This window comes from Astatotilapia calliptera, chromosome 15 (assembly GCF_964374335.1).
Source record: "Astatotilapia calliptera chromosome 15, fAstCal68.1, whole genome shotgun sequence".
Classification (NCBI taxonomy): Eukaryota; Metazoa; Chordata; class Actinopteri; order Cichliformes; family Cichlidae; genus Astatotilapia; species Astatotilapia calliptera.
Window position 1 is genome coordinate 20,463,867 of NC_137436.1, and position 18,053 is coordinate 20,481,919.

The 18,053-nt window shown below is 39.6% G+C and overlaps 1 protein-coding gene across 1 annotated transcript in view; it reads left to right on the forward strand.

The window, feature by feature from the left end:
* Positions 1-1,816: 1,816 nt before the first annotated feature.
* man1a1 (mannosidase, alpha, class 1A, member 1) overlaps positions 1,817-18,053 on the forward strand; it is a 168,940-nt gene continuing 152,703 nt past the window's right edge. Inside the window, exon 1 of the mRNA XM_026142320.2 lies at positions 1,817-2,577. Coding sequence (XP_025998105.2) covers positions 2,068-2,577 — 510 coding nt within the window. The 5' untranslated portion in view covers positions 1,817-2,067. The remainder of the gene's footprint in view (positions 2,578-18,053) is intronic.

Sequence of the window (18,053 nt, forward strand, 5' to 3'; positions counted from 1 at the left end):
ATGTCTTAACAAACAGCTCATTAGCCTTGACAATCTAAGAAAGTGATTTGTAAAATAAATAAATAAATAAATCTAATAAAAAAATTCTTTCACCAGATTTTAAACATTTTGACATTACGGGAAAAAATCGGAATCTATGAGGACTGACCCTTTTGGAACAGCCTCAAATGGCCATAAAGAGCAGCTGGCGTTTATAGCACTTCTACAGTGGCTTCATTGTTCTTATATTGTGTTTCCTGTTAGCAGCCTTCTTTAATAGTGTCTGTCACCATCTGATGTTTCCTGTAGCTGCTTATAAGCCTTGCACAACAATCAAAAGGAAATGTAGACCACCACTTCCTCCAAAAGCCTTAGTGCATCAACATTGGAGGAAAGTCTTGGTTGAATAGCCTTATTCAGGTCATGGCAGAGCATCTCAAGGTTAGTGCTCTGACTTCATTTTCCACTGCTCTGATTTACCTCTGTGCTCTGAGTCTTTCCATTAAGTTTTAAGTCATGGACCGAAGCTATGTATTGTCCTGAAAGATTACTTGATGTATTCTTGAATTCATTGTTTCCTCAATAATAGAAGGGATACAAACTATCTCCAAACCATGATGCTCCCTCTGTGAAGCTTTGTGTTTGTGTGTAGTGCCTTTTCCCTGCAAGCACTGTGGATTTTTACTAAGAATTATGTTTTCTAGATGAGCATCAAGGTCATTTAAGACACGGGGGCTTTGAGGTACCTTTCCATTAACACCCATGGTGTTCACGTGTCCTAAAGTTGACACATGAACAAAGATTTTAGCAGGTTGCAGACATATCCGCAGGTGTTTCCTGTTTCTCCTGGCCTCCTTTTCAGCTCTTTCACCTTCGTCACATATTGCACCCCTGGTGTGATCTTTGCAGGACATTCACTCTTGGGCAGTTCCTTCATTTGTTGTCTTATCATACACCAGAAACACCAAGGCCCTGTGACGGTTGTTATCATGGTTCACACCAGCCAGTCTTTCTTGAGAAGATGAATGTTTGTCTTTGATTATATTTTCCTTTGGCATGCAGAACATGAGATTCTAGGGTTTTTAAACATAAAAGTCAATAAGGTTTTTCCACATCATCTGTCTTAATGGGCCTAAAGCCGCTATTGTTTTGCCCACCCTCAATCCCCCCAAACCTGTGAAAATTAACAGATCACATGACTGAAGTTCAGACAGAAAGTCACATGATATGCTTTTCTCATTTGTTAGAGAGGACTAGACTTACAAATGAGCCAGTGAGGAATTTAGCTTGTGGCAAAAGTAGTATTTAACTTTACTTTGTAATGCAAAACTGCTAATACAACAATAATAAACTATTACTACAAGTAATGTGCTCCGTTAACATGTTTGAAGAAATAAAAGTACAAATGTATTGGTGTTTTATTGTTGTTGTTGTTTTGTATGTGATGTTATTAGCTAATCATTGTTGTGTTGCATTTATGCATTGCTGTTGGTAGTGAGGTGGGTGCAGAGAGGCGCTTAGGCATTTTATGATGCTTTCAGGTAATTCTTAAAATTCCTCATTCAATACCATACCTACTTGTCTGTATCTTGGAGAGATGGTGGAGAATTTCGTCTAATAAATCCTACTTTTGTGTATATTGCTTAGGAAAGTAACAAGCTCAAAATCCCGTGTTTTACATTCCACTCAAACTCTCTCCCCGCTTAGTGAGAAATGACGGTTTCCGAGGCTGTCAGCGGCTTTATACCACGCAGTTATTGGGACACGCCCACATCAGAGCTCCCACCACTCACAGGGACGAACGTGATTAGGTCATCGCGCCTTTCAGTCACGCCCATCTACCGTGGCTTCCTGTGTGAGCCGTTGGACTCGCTCTATCTGCAGCGAGTCTCCGGTATGGACACAAGCTTCACGGCAGAACTTTTCACAGGAGATTTTATCGCTGTTGTTTTCCATCTGACACGGCTCGTATCACTCGGAGATGGATTTCTGAACGGAATAAGCCGAAGCTGAGCCCGACTCTAGTTAAATCTCCCATTTGAAATCGTTTTTTGTGTGTTGTTTGAGTTGTTAAAGGAAGAGGGGAAAATGCCAGTTGCAACTCTTCTGCCTTTTACCGCGACCCCGAATAGGAAGTCTGCCAGCCCGACTTCTTTCAGGTTGACAGAGAAATTTATTTTGTTATTAGTGTTCAGCGCTTTTATAACCCTGTGTTTCGGGGCAATTTTCTTCCTTCCGGACTCCTCCAAGCTGCTCAGCGGAGTTTTCTTTCATTCCTCCGCGGTCGAAACGAACACCCACACCGGTCCGGACAGCAGCGACGCGGGTTCGGCTGGAAACGACGACAGGCTCCTGGCAAAAATCAAGAAAGACCACGAAAAGGCTCTGTTAGAGGCTAAGGATACTCTACAAAAACTTCCCGACGTGATACAAAATGACATTCTAGCTGATAAAGCGAAAGTTACAAAGGAGAGCATGGGTAAAGGTGCGAAGGATGGCAATAATTTACCTTTCATAGAGTACCACCGCCCGCCAGGGGCGACGGGACTAGAACCCCAGGACCCAGAAACCAGGGAGAGACGGGCTAAAATCAAGGAGGTAAGGATCTGGAGAGGATTCTTGTCAAGCTGAGCTCCTTCTAAAATCCAATATTTTAAATGTGCCTTGGCGTGTGGCTGTTTGGAGTCATGGGAGAACGTGACTCAACACGTTATAGGGATTGTTCACAACCTGTCTGCTATTCGGCACACACATAAAATGCAAAAAAAGAACTAATGTAAATGTAAATTTAACTTTAGCCACGACAGTCTTGTTATCCCGAACCGCTGATTTACTTCACGCAGAGCGGTGGGAGTTGGCGAACACCAGGTACACAATTAATCATTTTAGTTAGTCGAAACAAACTGTGAGGTGGTTCTTATATCCGAAATTCACAGGATATATGTTAATGTTTATCTAATCATATTTCCGCGTGAAGAGATCTCTTTATGCTCTTCGGTGTACCTGGCAGTTTAATTAGGGAGCTTTTTGAACGCAGTTAGTAATACCGTTTTGCCTTTCCACTACACCGGGGGAAAATCAGGAATGCTTGCGAGATCCACTGCCCCCCTCCGGGCTGACCTACCTGTCTTTCAAGTTTCCCAGTCTCAGGGGCTGGTGCAGAATCAACTGGTATTAGTTGGTATATTCTCGGATGGTGGCTGGGAGAGGGGGGTAAAACACACCTTTTGCATCCTTTCATAGATCTTTATGTGACCTAGATTTTCAGTGAGCTCCATCATTCCTAACCTAAAAGGATTTGTTTTAAATAAAGAACGAACGTGTGCGTCTCTCTAATTAATAGTATTAATTATTGCAACAGAAGCTTAATTCGCTCTTGTGTTTATTTACAGTGGTAGTGTCACAGCATCTGTGTTTTTCGTTATTGAATGTTTTTTTTGTCACAGCAGATGGAAACAACGTTAGCCTTGTTGCCTGCAGCAGGGTGAAAATACCAACAGGTAGCATGTCTGCTATTATTGTGTTATGCCAGTGCACAGTGTGCGTGTGTAGAAATAAGGGGAAATCCCAGCCTTGAAGTCACAGAGGTGGTTTCAGGCAGCATCTTATGAAAGCAGCCAACCTGCTGTTTCATCTGTGATATTATGATCCTCGCAGCGCTCGACTGATACTAAAACATCCTCACTAAAACGTTAAATCAGATCTAAACCACTGTGATAGTGGTATGTGTTTGTGTCATTTTGAAAATGTGCATTGCAGGTGATGATCTCAACACTAAACGCATGTTTTGAAAAGTCCAAAGAGGGACTTTTTCTTGATATAATGCAAATGGATTTTGGTGCCAAGACTTGGGAGAATCTATAAAAACAAAAGCATTGGAGAGCAAAGAGGTAGGAAGAGGGTCACCACAGCTCTTAGGGGGTTAAAGGTACCAAACTAATATAGTGCCTGTCCCCTTGTGCTTCCAAAATTCCTTTGACACATTGGGGCATGGACAAAGGGGGCCTTTAGGGTTGTCATGCGGTGTCTGGGGACTCCAGTTTATTAAGCCAATCCTATGGGTGCTGAATTATATCTGCGCATGTAGTTTTTTCTTTGTTTTATTCCTTGAGGTGGTCGTTGAGGAGGCTGCTGCAGTCTGCAGGCAGCACTGCAGTCAGTCTCTGCTTGTAGACCCGTGGTCAATATTAGCAGATACAAATATCACAGCAGTGGATTCGCCTGACTCCTTAAATGATCCCTGACATTAAACCATGATATTTTTACTCTCAGGAGAGAATTATAATAGGGTTTTTACCTCGATACCAAAAACACCAACCAAATGATCAGGGTTGTTGTATGAAAATATATTTTAGGGATATACTTTACTCAAGAGAGAAATGCATTTTTGGCGGTGGCCAAAAAAATAAATAAACAAACAGACTCACTAAAGTAACTGTATGGAGACCAGTTGTTTATGAAATCTTGTCATTTAACATTGATGTAGCTTACTGAAGCTTCATAACAATTTAACATGGCATAGTTTCATATTACAACAGGAGATTTTATTGATACATCACTCTGTATCTGTACTAAAGCCTTTTTTCTATTGTCTGTTATTAAAGACACAATGTACTGCAGATGGTTGACAAGCCGAGCTTAAGATGTGTCAAGTACCATTGAATAAGTCAGAAACCCTGCGGTCGTGCCATCAGCCACATGAATGTGGCATTAAATAAACCATGTCAACAAGAAGCCACTCTCTTTACAAACTAAGCCATGCCAAATGTGCATTTACACGTACTCACGGTCTTCCTGCACTTAGTATCATGATGTTAGGCAAAATAATACCGTGTTAATGTTTGTGTTTTGTTAGTGAGGTCCTAAATCCCATTTCCAACATCTCAGATGGATGTTTATGCTTTAGAGTTCAGCTGTGATTTTCAAAGCGACTTTAATAACCTGGGGGGAAAGTCAGCACACGACTGTCCCATTGAAAACACAATGGTTCTGAACCCTGTGGGGTTTTGAGGTCAGATTTTCGTGTTTATAAAGTACAGTTGTAACACATTGTATTGCTGTTTTGTTTTCAATAACAAAAAAATAATAAGTCCTGTACACAATACTTTGTTTATTTTCTTCCATTTTTGAAAATATCAGACGCTGTGTCGACTTGCATGCATGGTTATAAGTTTGATTCAGGTCAGGTGCTCTATTCAGAGCATATTTTTGAGATGAACTGTAACAACCTGCAGTAGTAAATCATAAAAAGATCCAGTAGTGCTTCAAGCAGTAAAATGCAACTTTTTCTTCATGAGTTCAGCTCCTGTTTGCTTGGCAGTAAGAGACTTTGAGCTGTGATCTTCTTTCAAAACAAAATCAGCTGCGTGTTTTATTGTTAAATGAGTAGACTGAGGCTAATCGGAGGTCACTTTAGATCTCACCCAGACATGCATGTTAATCTCAGTTTCTGTAACTCATAGTCTTGCAAAAATTAAAAAAAAGGCAGAAAAGCAAACGTGTGAGGCTTCACCAACCCCAACTTTAACGAAGCGGCTAATAAACATATTGTAATCTTCTGGGAGAAGCCTTCCTTTGAACTAGAAAACAACACTACATAATAGTTGCTTTATGGCTTCTCATCATGGAAAAAAGCATGTGGCATATATAATAAAGGCTTATAAGAACTCAAAAGAAGTGTACTGACTAGATGTGTACTTGTACCGATGAGATGGTTTGAGCATGTGAAATTGGGAATATATTGGAGAAAAAAATGTTGAACATGGAAGAAGACAACAGAGGAGGTTTGTGGATGTAGTGAAGGACGACATGCAGAACCGGCTGTCGGTGTAACAGAGATTGCAAGGGATGGGAGATGGAAGAGATGGTCGTTGTGGCGACCCCTAAAGGGAGCAGCTGAAAGAAGCCTCTTTGATCACCACTGTTGAGTTGAAACCTCCAGCAGTAGCTGACAGTTAACAAGTTCAGTAAAAAAAAAAAAGTTTTTTTTTCTCCTATCACACCTTTATTACACTGTAGTAGTGGCTTCAGAGATATTAATATCCTTAAAGATTACATAACAAATATGAAGCTGATTTGTATGAAATTTAAGCACAGATGAAGGAAGCAGTCATCAGTTTGGTTTTGAGAATCACCGACTTGATAAGGATAAGCCCAAGATGATGGATGGATGCGTTGTTCACGGTGGGGCATGTGCTGTATCAGCGCCCTTCTAGATATTTCTGAGTTGATTTTAGCCATTCACGTAGTACAGTTGGACCACACAGGTCTCCAGGTTTGTGCTGAACTCCTCTACAGATCACACTTTTATCTTTCTGCCATTTCTGTAAAGCCAGTAAATTTGCTGACCAAACACACTCTTACATGCACCCCATGATCTTTTGTGACCTCCTGTGCTTTTTTCTTTTTTATGTGGAGGATTTTTAAATTATCTGAGATCTGCTATCTCCCAGCTAAACTTCACCATCTGATCGAGTTATCAAGGGATCAGCCCTGCACTGAGCTGTCGTGTCAGCGGGCGCATGTTGAGTTTGAGATGGGCAGAGCGCATACAGCATGGGTCGCTCTGTAAAGGATAAATAGTTTGTTGGGAGTGACCGCCACAATCCTACAATCAGCTCAATCTGTTTGTCTGACTCAAATCAGGCTCTCTGGAGAACCCCGCCTCCCCACTGTCAGGACCCCGGGCTTTCACATAGCAAGCTACTTTTCTGTTAATAACAATTTCTTCACCAAGATTAATTGGATAACATTTCAGTAACATTTGCAGGAAAGTCCCCTCCTGGAACGCCTTGCGATTTTATGAAGAATGAGAAATGTATTTTCTACATTTGTATTTTAACACAACCTGGCAATGCATTGAATAAACTCTTGTTAGCGGTTGAGTTAATGGGCTTATTGCTGACCCGTGTGCTCTGCACTTCCTTTGACGTAGGCTAACCACAGGTAAGATGCAGCTTGAAGCCTTCATTATGCGTTGCTGTGGACATGGACAGCTGGAGACCTGATGGCCAAGTAGCCATTCCTGTTATACCTCTTTGAAGTCCACCACCTGGGGTGCATGCTTAGTTTGTGGATTGCAATGCAAATTCTCCACACGTAACTCCGCGCGTACACAAAAAACAAGCAGGCACCCGGCACCCACCTTCTGATGAAATTTGTCACTCATACCTGAGTGGGCCGTAGTGGACGTGGAAAGTATAATGAAAGATTGAGGGTATTTTTCTTATTCTGTTCGATTTGATTTGATGTCAACATATATTAGACATTATAATGCTGTCGAGGTGAATGTGTAAACCAGTGTTTTTAACATTATTGCCAGCACTGTCTTCTGTAGCTCACAGCGTCTGAAGTTGTTTTTACACGACGCTGTTTAAGCATAGTTTAGCTTTTAAACTTGTCAGCTCTCTAACTGCTTTGGTTGAAAGAAGTAGTTGGATGTATTGTTTCTCAAAAACCAAAAAATTATCGGTGATGGTGGACAAGCTAAAGCTGGTCCTCCCGCAGTGCAGTCGCCTGTATAACATGATAGTTAACGTGTCATAACATTAATTATAAAAAGACTGTTTAGAGTCACTTTCTTTTTTTGTTTTGTTATGACTGTGTCAGATTAAAGAGGCCATTTCCCAGTCTGCAGTGAGCTGCATATTGTCCACAGCTCTTGTTGGTAGGCAGCATTCTGTGCACCATACTGTGCCCTCCCCCGTACAATGTTATGCAAACACAAACATTAGGGAAAACGCCATCTCCGTCTCTTTAAGTTTCAAAAGACAGAGGATGAGGCAACAGTTTGCATTTATTTGCATCTTGTACTGTGGAAATTTTATCTTTCAAAAGACATTTTTAGCTGCTTTTTTAGCCCAAACAGTCCAAGCATTTTTTTTTTCTACCAGTGAAAAATGGTTTGTGCAAAGGTGAGCACAGCCTTAGTTTAGGCAAAGCTGCACATAAGAATGCAAATTTCTGTATCAGTTTGATAAGGCACACAAACACAGTGTTTCACCTACAAACTCTCCTGTAATAGGCCTACATGATGCCTGATTATATCCATAGGAGCAGGTAATTGTCCAAAAATAGGAAGTGGCAGTCACGTGCCTTCTGCCCTCCTGTGTTTAAACTCATGGTTCCAAATTGTGTGACCATTGTCTTTGAGCATTCTCATATGGCTTCAGGTGATGTGTGTCAAGTCAAACCAGTCAAACGAGTATGTCACCTAACAGGAGAGGTTAGCTGCTGCTAATAAGGTGACTCATCAACACCAAAGAAACGTGGCTTATTTCAACAAAGAGCTCAGGCTGAACCAGAGGCAGCCAGACTATTTATTGGACTGTGTGAAAATGTTTAATAATGTATTGGAGACGAGTAAAGTACTGTATATGCTAATGGAGAGGTGACACGCTTGCAAAAAACAAATTGCAGTTGTCATGCTATGTGCAAATTCTACAAGGGGGCTGTCTGAAATATAATCAAAAGAAGAATTGAACACGTGTCAGATCACATAAAGGCTGTGAGTACATTTTGGCATGCTATTTGCTTTGCCTTGGGCACAGAAAGTTTGGAAACCACAGGCTTAATAAAACTGACTCTTTCTAGTAACGCCTGTGAGAAAAAGTGACTGCAAGTTTTGTTCCAACTAGATTCTCCCAGCACTGTTTAGAGTTTGTGTGAGAATGTCAAAAAAGCAGGGACTGGAAAAGCATGTGGATACAGCTTAAACACTGCAGGTCAAAGTACATTTGAACAGTAACAGGCAGAAATTTAGCCACAGATCAAATACATCACATGACAGTTTGAAGGACATGTCGTCCTATTCATAAAACCATGTGCAAGGTATCAGTGCTGGAACTCAGACTGTTCTCTAAAAAGACTTTTCTCCAACTGAAAAGCAAAATCTTTGACAGCTGCTGGTTATATGCATGCCCTGTATATACAGCAAACCTCGTCTAATGGCAAACACATTGTCTTGCCCATTCCCCACGTTATAATGCCTCATAATCCATATCTGAAGGTTCACACATTTTCACTTTGGAAAAATGAGCCACTGTTATCAGCAGACACCTTAAGCTGAAGTATTTAAATTTGTATAGGAAGATGAGGAGTTAGGGCTCTGCTAGAAAACTTATTTAGAAAGGTTAAAACTATTACTTGAAATTTTAACTCTACTTGAAGGCAGAGTAGGGGGGTCATAGGATATTATTAAAATATAGGCAGAATTCATACAGTTTCTCCTGGAGAATTCAAGTGAGGTTGTGAAGTGAAGTCGGTATCGCCTCGGTGCGGTGACCAGATACATTTCTGATCTACTGTGCCCCTTCGTAAAGACATACCAGCAGTATAAAGTGCAGACATAATTGTGCTTATGGTTTGATTTTGAAGCCAGACTTGAATTACAACCTAAAACACACCTTGAAACTTTTCCTTTCACGCTGGGGATGTCCCCGTCCTTAAAGACTCAACACTGAAGCTCTATATTTTGAGGAAGATTTTCGGTGCAGTGAAAGAGTTGTTGCAATGTATTATGCATACACTCACCTTTTCTGCTCTGAGCAACTGCTGCTGTCCTAAGTGACTCATCATCTTGTTCCTTGGTGAGTGTTTGTGTGTGATGAGGTGGAGCTTGTTGTTGTTTAGTATGCAGATGAAATGTAAATGAGCTATAAGGACAGTGTGCCTGCAGTATGTATCTTAAAGGACACATCATCCTGTCAGTCCTGTTACCTCTGTCAGCACAGACTCGTCTTTAAACTTTACACAGTGGAAACTCTAAGGAGGGGCTTGTGCGACCACATCCTGCTGTTCAGAAAACGACGGATAAATGCTGGTTTGTAAAGGTCTTTGGCTATCACGCATCAACTGCTGAGCAGTGATGAAGCATTAGTCTTCACTTTCTCTTCTGACATCTGTACAAGCCAGTCATTTCCTTCCCCCTTATTTTCTTTACTTTCCTCTGTTCTCTTCATCCACTCTTCTGCTACCTTCTCCGCTTTTAACAATTCCTGTGTTAAGGATTCAGTTCAGTGGTTTTTGCCCACTCCCAACACAGTTATGTGCTTTACACTGTGTCTGGTGCTGTGTGTGTGCATGTGAGTGTGGGTGCGTCTTTGCAAGCAAGCATGTGTTTCACAAAAAAGTAAAAGCTGCTTTGCCAGGCTTTGGAGCCTGAAATAAAATTCCAAGTCTTTTTTTCGGGCTAACTTGGCAGCCTCTTAGTCCTATTTCTGTATTGACCCTGTATGTGTGTGTGTCTGTGTGTGTCAGATAGAGTTACTGCCAGCCCCTCCAGGTGCTCTGTTTAATTGTCTAATGGCTATAATAGCTGAGGCCCACAAACAGCCCAGCAGCCTCCTGCATAAGTGTGTGTGTTTATATAGAGTAAAGGACTTGTGTGTTTGCCAATCCTGACAGTGGCGCCTCTCTTCAATAGCAGTGCCATTATTTTGAAAAGACATTAGTCATCAATAGCTGTGTTTACTTGGAATCTTTCATGTCAATAATCTGAATAAAACCCGATCGAAATGGAATTGCCTGACGCAACGCTTTAATCTGAACAAATTGGCTCACTTGGAAAGTAATTTAATGCTTTAAACATTTGTATAATTTGATCTCCAAAGGGAGATTTGTCATATAAAAGGCCCTTTGATTGTGCTGTTGTTTTATTTAAAGGCTGTCTAAATCGTCTTTACATGCACTCGTATTTAAATGAAATCGATAGATGTCACATCTGTTTTCCAGTTTCACAAAACTGTCTCTATGTCCGGTAGAAAGGAAACTAACATCTGGTTTACTTTTTCTTCAAAAAGCTGTGTAATTAATAGAATTTTTATTTGAATTTCTGTTTTAGCTTCTACTGATTATTAAGATAGGATAATGATTGTTGTCCTGCATCTACTTTGTTCTCTGGAAATGTAGATATTAAGGAAAAAGAAGTCTGAATTCACTTCCCACCAGGCCGCGGTATGTTTAGTTCAGTTTACATTTATTTATTTTATTTATTCAGTTCGTAGTTGTACTTCATGGAAATGCACTTTTTTTTTTTTAAAAGCCTGTTTTTTTTCTTCTTCTGTTTTTAAAACGTAAAAATATCACAATTTTTCCAAAGTATATCAGTAGTGGAAGTAAATTCTGTATGAAACTTTGTTTTAAATTGTGTATTTTGTATTTACTTTGAAGATTGTTCTCCACCCTGAATGACCCTCGAATGACAACACATAGTTTCGGCAGACTTGTGACATATTAGCTTCAGCTTGTGGTGTTTACATTAGACCTAATTTAATGTTAATTGTTGCACACTGCACTTTTTGACACCTAGTAATTGTCTCTGACTTTGAGTGTTTATTCTGTTTCTACAGAAGAAGGCAGCTCGGAATTGGAATAGAAAAACCACACATTTGATCCAAGCATAAAATATGTATCTGTATAGATCAGAACTTTCACAGTGAAGATTTGATTGTAAATTCTAATTGTTAATGACTAAAAATGTTGTATGTATCAGGATGTGTACTTTCTACCTTGTGAAGACAGATTATACTGCACCTCTACCCTGAGGCCAAGACACTGGGTGGCACGAAGGGCCGAGGAATGAATACTGTATTAGTGTAATAAAGTCACTGTGGATATACGGTCCTAGTGGATAGCCCACAAGCCTTTGGATATTTTAAATCCATATATTAATATAGATCGTTACTACAAGGCTCTTAAAGAGTCAGTAAGGATTGATTGGTGCAGTGTTTGGGTTTCTGGAAGGTATATAGTAGTTTGTACTGGGAGAGGATGAGGATGAATGTACATGTTCCAGGTCTCCTGGCTGTGAGGTCTCTCTAATGACTCAAGGTGAATGATAGGGGTAATTCTGCATATGCGCACATACACATGCACGCACACACATACTCATCCTATTTCTGTATGGGTGTCATATTTATGTCTATGTGTGTCTCGTAGCCTTTGTATAGTCAGATCATATCACAGGGTGATGCCCTGCATCCCACACACAACAGACCTAAATGCACTGAGGGTGTGGTGTATATTAAGCCTATAGCCTGCATCCGTCTCAGTGTACATCAAGGCCTTTACTGCTGTTGTAGCATCTATCCTCCCAGCTCCTTTTTAGCTCATGCATAGTTATTGGTCTGATAAGCATACGGAAACTGTTTTTCTGCCATGTGTAATTGAAAGGCTAAAATATATATATATTTATATATATTTATTTGTTGGGTACACTGGTCAGACAAAACAAGTAATTTCAGTGTTTTATTTTCAGCTTTAGAGAGTCATGACATTTCACTAGCGAGTGTCATCGGTTCACTGTGAAAATTGGGGGACAGATTTACCAATGCTGAAAATAGTTTGCATGTTAATATTTTGCAGCTTTCTCACACATACACTTTACTTTGTCTGTATATTTTAACAACTCATTCTATTAGTTTTCTGGGTTTTCTTTTTTCTATAATCATCTGAAGAGCAAATGAAATAACTCTCTCTGCCCTTGATTGACCTGTGAATCTTCCCGTTCCCCAACGTGCTCATTGTTTTGATAGAAATCAGTGTTTTTCCCCAAAAGTGGATTTCATTCCACTGTGGGATAGATGCTGAGCAGACGAATGCCAGCTGCAGTCCACGATGGTGGATTAGTTCATCCACAGGGTGAGAGACTAACTGGAATTGCAGCTGATAATTTCTCAGTTATTTATTAGCTTCATAGCATCGACTCTAAATCAGTTTGGACTGTGGATCTAGAGATTATGGCGTATAGACTGGCATAAAGTCGAGGTTATTGCTTATTGCAGAACTAATTTTGATATACAAATCTTGGTAAGGTATTAATAAGTTAAAAGCATTTTACACTGAGCTTCATTTCAGAGGTTTTGATGAATTAAGATGTCAGGCAATGCCACTTCAAACTGTTAATACTGCATGTTTTTAAGCATTAAGTGATGTTAAATGAACACAGTTTGCTGCACAGGATAATGATGTTTTGTTATGAGTCATATTGTGAATCTGGAGGTTTGAAATGTGCTTTCACTCATCCAACAAAAGTAAAATTGTCAGTCAGCTAATGCGGCAGTGCCTTTAGCGTAGACACCACTAAGAAGCTAGCTAAATGAATTGTCAATAACGATTCATCAGTAACCCTTCGTGGGCCCTCCACGGATCATCCAGATCACCTCTGTCTCCTTCAGCCCTCTCTCCTCCCTCTCTCCTCCACTTACATCATATTGTTTAAGCTTCCAGAGTGCTTGCAGTCCAACCATCAGCAACAGGCAGAAACAAACTGAGGGCTTTTAAAACTGTCTAAACAACACATGTATTTGTAGTCCCACATAAAAAGATCTGAAATGGATTTGCAGGTTGGTCTAAAGGAAGTCTTGTGGTGTTTCAATTGGTACTCTCGCACTCAGACTTCCAGTGTACACCGGCTGACATTTTTACCTAAAGGTGTGCTTTGCCTCTCTTTACCAAGTCCTGTCGATACACCACAGGCTTTGGCCGGCAGTAGGCAATGAAACTGGGTTTTGGCATTGGTGTGTATGTGTGTGTGTATATTGTTTTCTTCATCTTCATGCTGTGGGGAATTGCCTATTGACAGATTTCACTGACTCTACCACTGTGACTGTGATTTATCTGAGAGCATTGCACGTGGATTCTGTTCTTTTTTCCCTACAGTCATTGTCTTTGTTTCCACTCATGTTCCCGTTCTCTTTTTACAAACAGAAATCATAGTAATATATGACAGGGCTGTATTTTTTTATTTTTGTGTATCTGACTGTACTTTGATAAGAAGGCTTCTTGTTCTCCGATCTACAAGGTTTTTAATGTGAAACATTTATAGGGAGTGTGTTAACTGCAAGGTAAACCTGGAACAAAGAAAGGAATCAACACTTATCAATTAATTAGCGAGCTACAACAACAGTGATGTTGAAAGGAGAAATTAGGCTGCTCAGAGTGCACTGGGGCATTCAGTATGTCATGAAAATGCATTTCATTTCATTCGACAACTATTATATGGATAATTAGTCCGTCTCTTCAAACCTGACTGTTGTTTGAAAGCAGGCTTTTGTCGTGTAAATTGGACTATTTGTAGATAGAAGCTGAAAAAAAAAAGAAAATGGGGAAAGAATGGGAAAGATGCAGGTCCCAGGCTGGTTTCAGATCTGGAGTGCATGCTGTGGATTTTATTTTAGATCATTAGCTATCTGCCGTGGGAGTGCAATATTATTAGCCTCCTTTTTCCTTTATACAATAATATATGCTTTGTGGTGCTGCTGCATGGGACTTTGGGTGAGCACATGCATGTAAAACATGTTAATCACCATCCACACTTTTAGTGAGATTAGTGAGGCCAGGAGGTGAGATAAACAGTCAAAAATAAACAATCTAACAGTCCGAGCTCATTATAAGTTACAGATTACATTTTAAGTCCCTTAAGTAACTAAATTGGAAAATCACATTTTGTTGAAACCAAACCAAAAGAGAGAATTGAAACAGAATTATCTTAAACGATTTAAGGTAGTTTAAGATAAGAAGATATTTAAATTTATGCCAAGATGCATAAATTCAACACTGTGAGTCTGCTGATCTCAACTAAACCAATATTGTTCTTTGTTGTAATGACTTTCATCTTTAGTCTAATCACTTTGTTTTAATAGCATTAGCCATGTGAGAGGAGCTCGTGATTAGAGTATTTGTGAAAACAATTGGATACTAATGACAGAAAGTCAAGAGAATAGGTTTGTTGAAACAGGTTTTTTTTCTTGTTAATCATCACTATATGACAATAAAACATTTTTATCAACCACCTACATTAGAAGAATAATTTAAGATTGTTAGAGGATGGGCTTCGTCGCTCCTATCTGACTTTAAAACTGAAAATTATATTAAATTCACATCGATTTCTTTAAAACAAATTGATTTAACTGTTTTCGTAGATTACAGCGGTGCGATCTGTACCCTTTTGTTAAGTACTGCAGTCAAAATGGGTCATCTTTGTCATTCATGTAGATCTGAGGGGGAAAGTTAATGACAGTCATGGGGAAGTATTTCTCTGTCATGGCTTTCATTGTCTGCACGCCTGCTGCAAAGGATTTTTGAAAGCAAACAGTGGGATAATCCCCTGACTGTTAATTAGCATGATAAAAATGTTTGTTTTGTTTTTAAGTGTGAGGAAATGGAGCATGGGCTGCGTGGCAGGTAACTTTAACTATCCTTACAGTAAAATCAACCAATAAATCAACATTTTAAAGCTGGCATTTAAAACCCTTTTCTTCTCAGGGTGGTTTACATCTTTGTCACATTAGTTTTACCCTTAAAGAGCTCGCACCCCTGAGCCCTTTCGCATTCTGACACACAATGATAGACGAGAACTGAGCTAATCTAGTTAAAAGTTCCGTCCCTTTATACAACTTTCATATTTTACATTTCATGGCAGCTGCAACAAACAACATTGATTTAAAAAGATTGAAAAGACCAATATTCCCATGAGGCAGTTTAGAAGGGCTGATTTCGTCTCAGGGGAATACTGTTTTGTTTGAAGTTCAGCATACAGTAACTTTGTATTAGGATTCTGATAATGCATCTATGATATATTTTCTTGTGTTATTAAGGCAAGTTGTAGGTGGATTTCTGTTTACTGCAGATAAGTGATTTTAATTCTGGTAAGCATTATGGTTGTTTAAAAAGTGCATAAAAATAAACACAGAACAACAGTCGTCTGATATATATTTCTTTATTTGTAAAAAATAAACCCTGAACACAACATGTCAAAACTAGTCTGCGGTGGTTTTTTGGTGGATTGAAGTTGCTCTTTATTGTAACATTGCCTGGAAAATGAGACAAAGTTCAGGCCATAATGATCACATGTCATTTGATAAGAGGCCACAGTCAGCTGATCGTGTTTCCTATAAGGTTAGGTTGCAGCTCACTCAAGTTTCCTCTTCATTCACTGGTTAGCTTTGATGTCAGCACATCTTTATATGCTACTCAATCACGTAGACAAAGTCCAAGAACACTAATGTGCAAATTCATCTCCTGTCAACAACTTGTCTGCGTATTCTTGGCAACCATCAGCTTTTAGAGGCTGGCACAAACAGGCTGGCAGCTTTCAAATGCTTGAGTTGGTTTGGATTTGAAGCCCTTCAGGCTGTGTTCTCCGTAGGAGATACGGTATTTTGTGACCAAGCTTTGTAGCCCACTGATGGTGAATGCTCTTGGATATTCAATATTAATGTGTCTCAAGCACTCCAGGGGTTATGGCCGGCTGATTCTCTTCTCGTAATCCAATTCAGACTAATACCCAGAATCACAAGCTGTCAATCACATACTCCATTTATTTTTCAATCTCCCCTTCCTTCCTGCTTGCCCTTTTTTCCCAGTGTGAAGGCTAGCATTTTAAAACTGCAGCCCCTGACTTCTTGCATATTATATCAGCTAAAGACCTGCTGATCTCCTTTCACAGGAAAAGATTGGAAGGATTTTTTTTTTGGGCTCTTGCAGGGAAAAGGTTGTGTAGTATATTGTGATTCAACAAGTGTGTGGCTGTGTTGACCACAGAAAAGACCTTGTCCTGCTTTGTACTAACTCTTATTACAAAGTAAGAAACTTTTACTGCTACTGCTGTTATTGTTGCTGCTGCTGTGCTGTGGTTTTGGTTTGAATCTGGATGCTTTGTCCTTTCATTCAATCCAAACAGAGCAGCTGAAATAAGTTTTAAGAGCTCAAGCAGCATAATAACGTACACGTCTAACTGATTAAATAGTTTTGGAAGTTGGACCATGTTATCCACCAGTATCAGTCAAGTAATAAAACACAGATTAAAAACAGAGTTGATATATATTTTTCTGTAATTTCTAAACTGGTGCATCCATGTACCATAGGTTGATACTGATTGCTGTCCAGGATCATCAAGTCATCATCAGGCATTTGATCAGGATGCCTCCTGGATACCTTCTTTTCAAGGTTTTCTGGGTTGACCTAAATAGGAAGGAATGCTAGGTTGGACTCCACTTGGTGGAGAGACTATATCTCTCCCTGTGAATGCCCAAGGATCACCCCATAGGAACTGGAAAATGTTGTTGGAGCAAATCCATCCATCCATCCATCCATCCATCCATCCAGAATTAAACAACAGGGCAGTGAAAGACTGATGTTTTGGTGAAATTATGTAACTATATATACCATCTATTTATTTATGTTGCTGATGATAACAAAGTCAACTAAAAGGATTTCCTTGTTGACTTGGAAGTTCATGATCAATACTGGAATACTGAGATCAGCATCTTCAGATGTAAAGCCAAGATGCAGTTATTCTGAAATACTAACAAACTAATGACATCTAAAAATATTTCAGAAGACTTCTCAATGCCTGCTGTGAAGGAAGCAAAATACTGCTTATCAAAATCCACGCCTCCTGTATAGAAATGTCTCACAAAGAGGGGTGCAGTGCCAGAGTGTCTGTACATCACAGTGAATGTCAAGTTTAATGACTGTGTGGCTGTTACTTTGGTCATTAAATTTGTTTTCTCTTTGTTTTTGTAGAAATGTTTATCAGGTAGTAACAATGCTTTTCTCTTTCTAGAAACTTTCCCAGTACCGCTTTCCTGCACTTAAAAAAACAATTACATGCCCAACCACTTCTGTCACATTTATGCCATCACCCTAAACTTTTAGGCCACCCACCACATTCTCCCTGAACATAAGATGCAGATAGTTGTCTATGCAAAAAATTTTAATTGCTGTGAATCTTAATAACTCAGGTCAGACAACTCACACCATTGTATATGTTTTCATGCTTTTATATAAAATTGCTTCAAATTGCTTCAGATGGCACTGAAGTAAAAAAGAAAAAGAAAATCACATCACATGGCTTGCAGTTTTGTATTCAACAGTAGAATAAACTTAGAGGTTAAACCCCAATTTGTTCTCTAATGTGAAGGTGGGTACTGTAAGACTAAGTCGTTTGCCTTCTACCTACCTGTCTTCTCTTTATTTATGCCCTCTCTGCTTTTCCCCCAGTGGTTTGAACTTCAGCGTGGATTCTTTTTTTCCCCTCCTGTCAGACACTTGCACTGGCTCTGTGCTGTAAT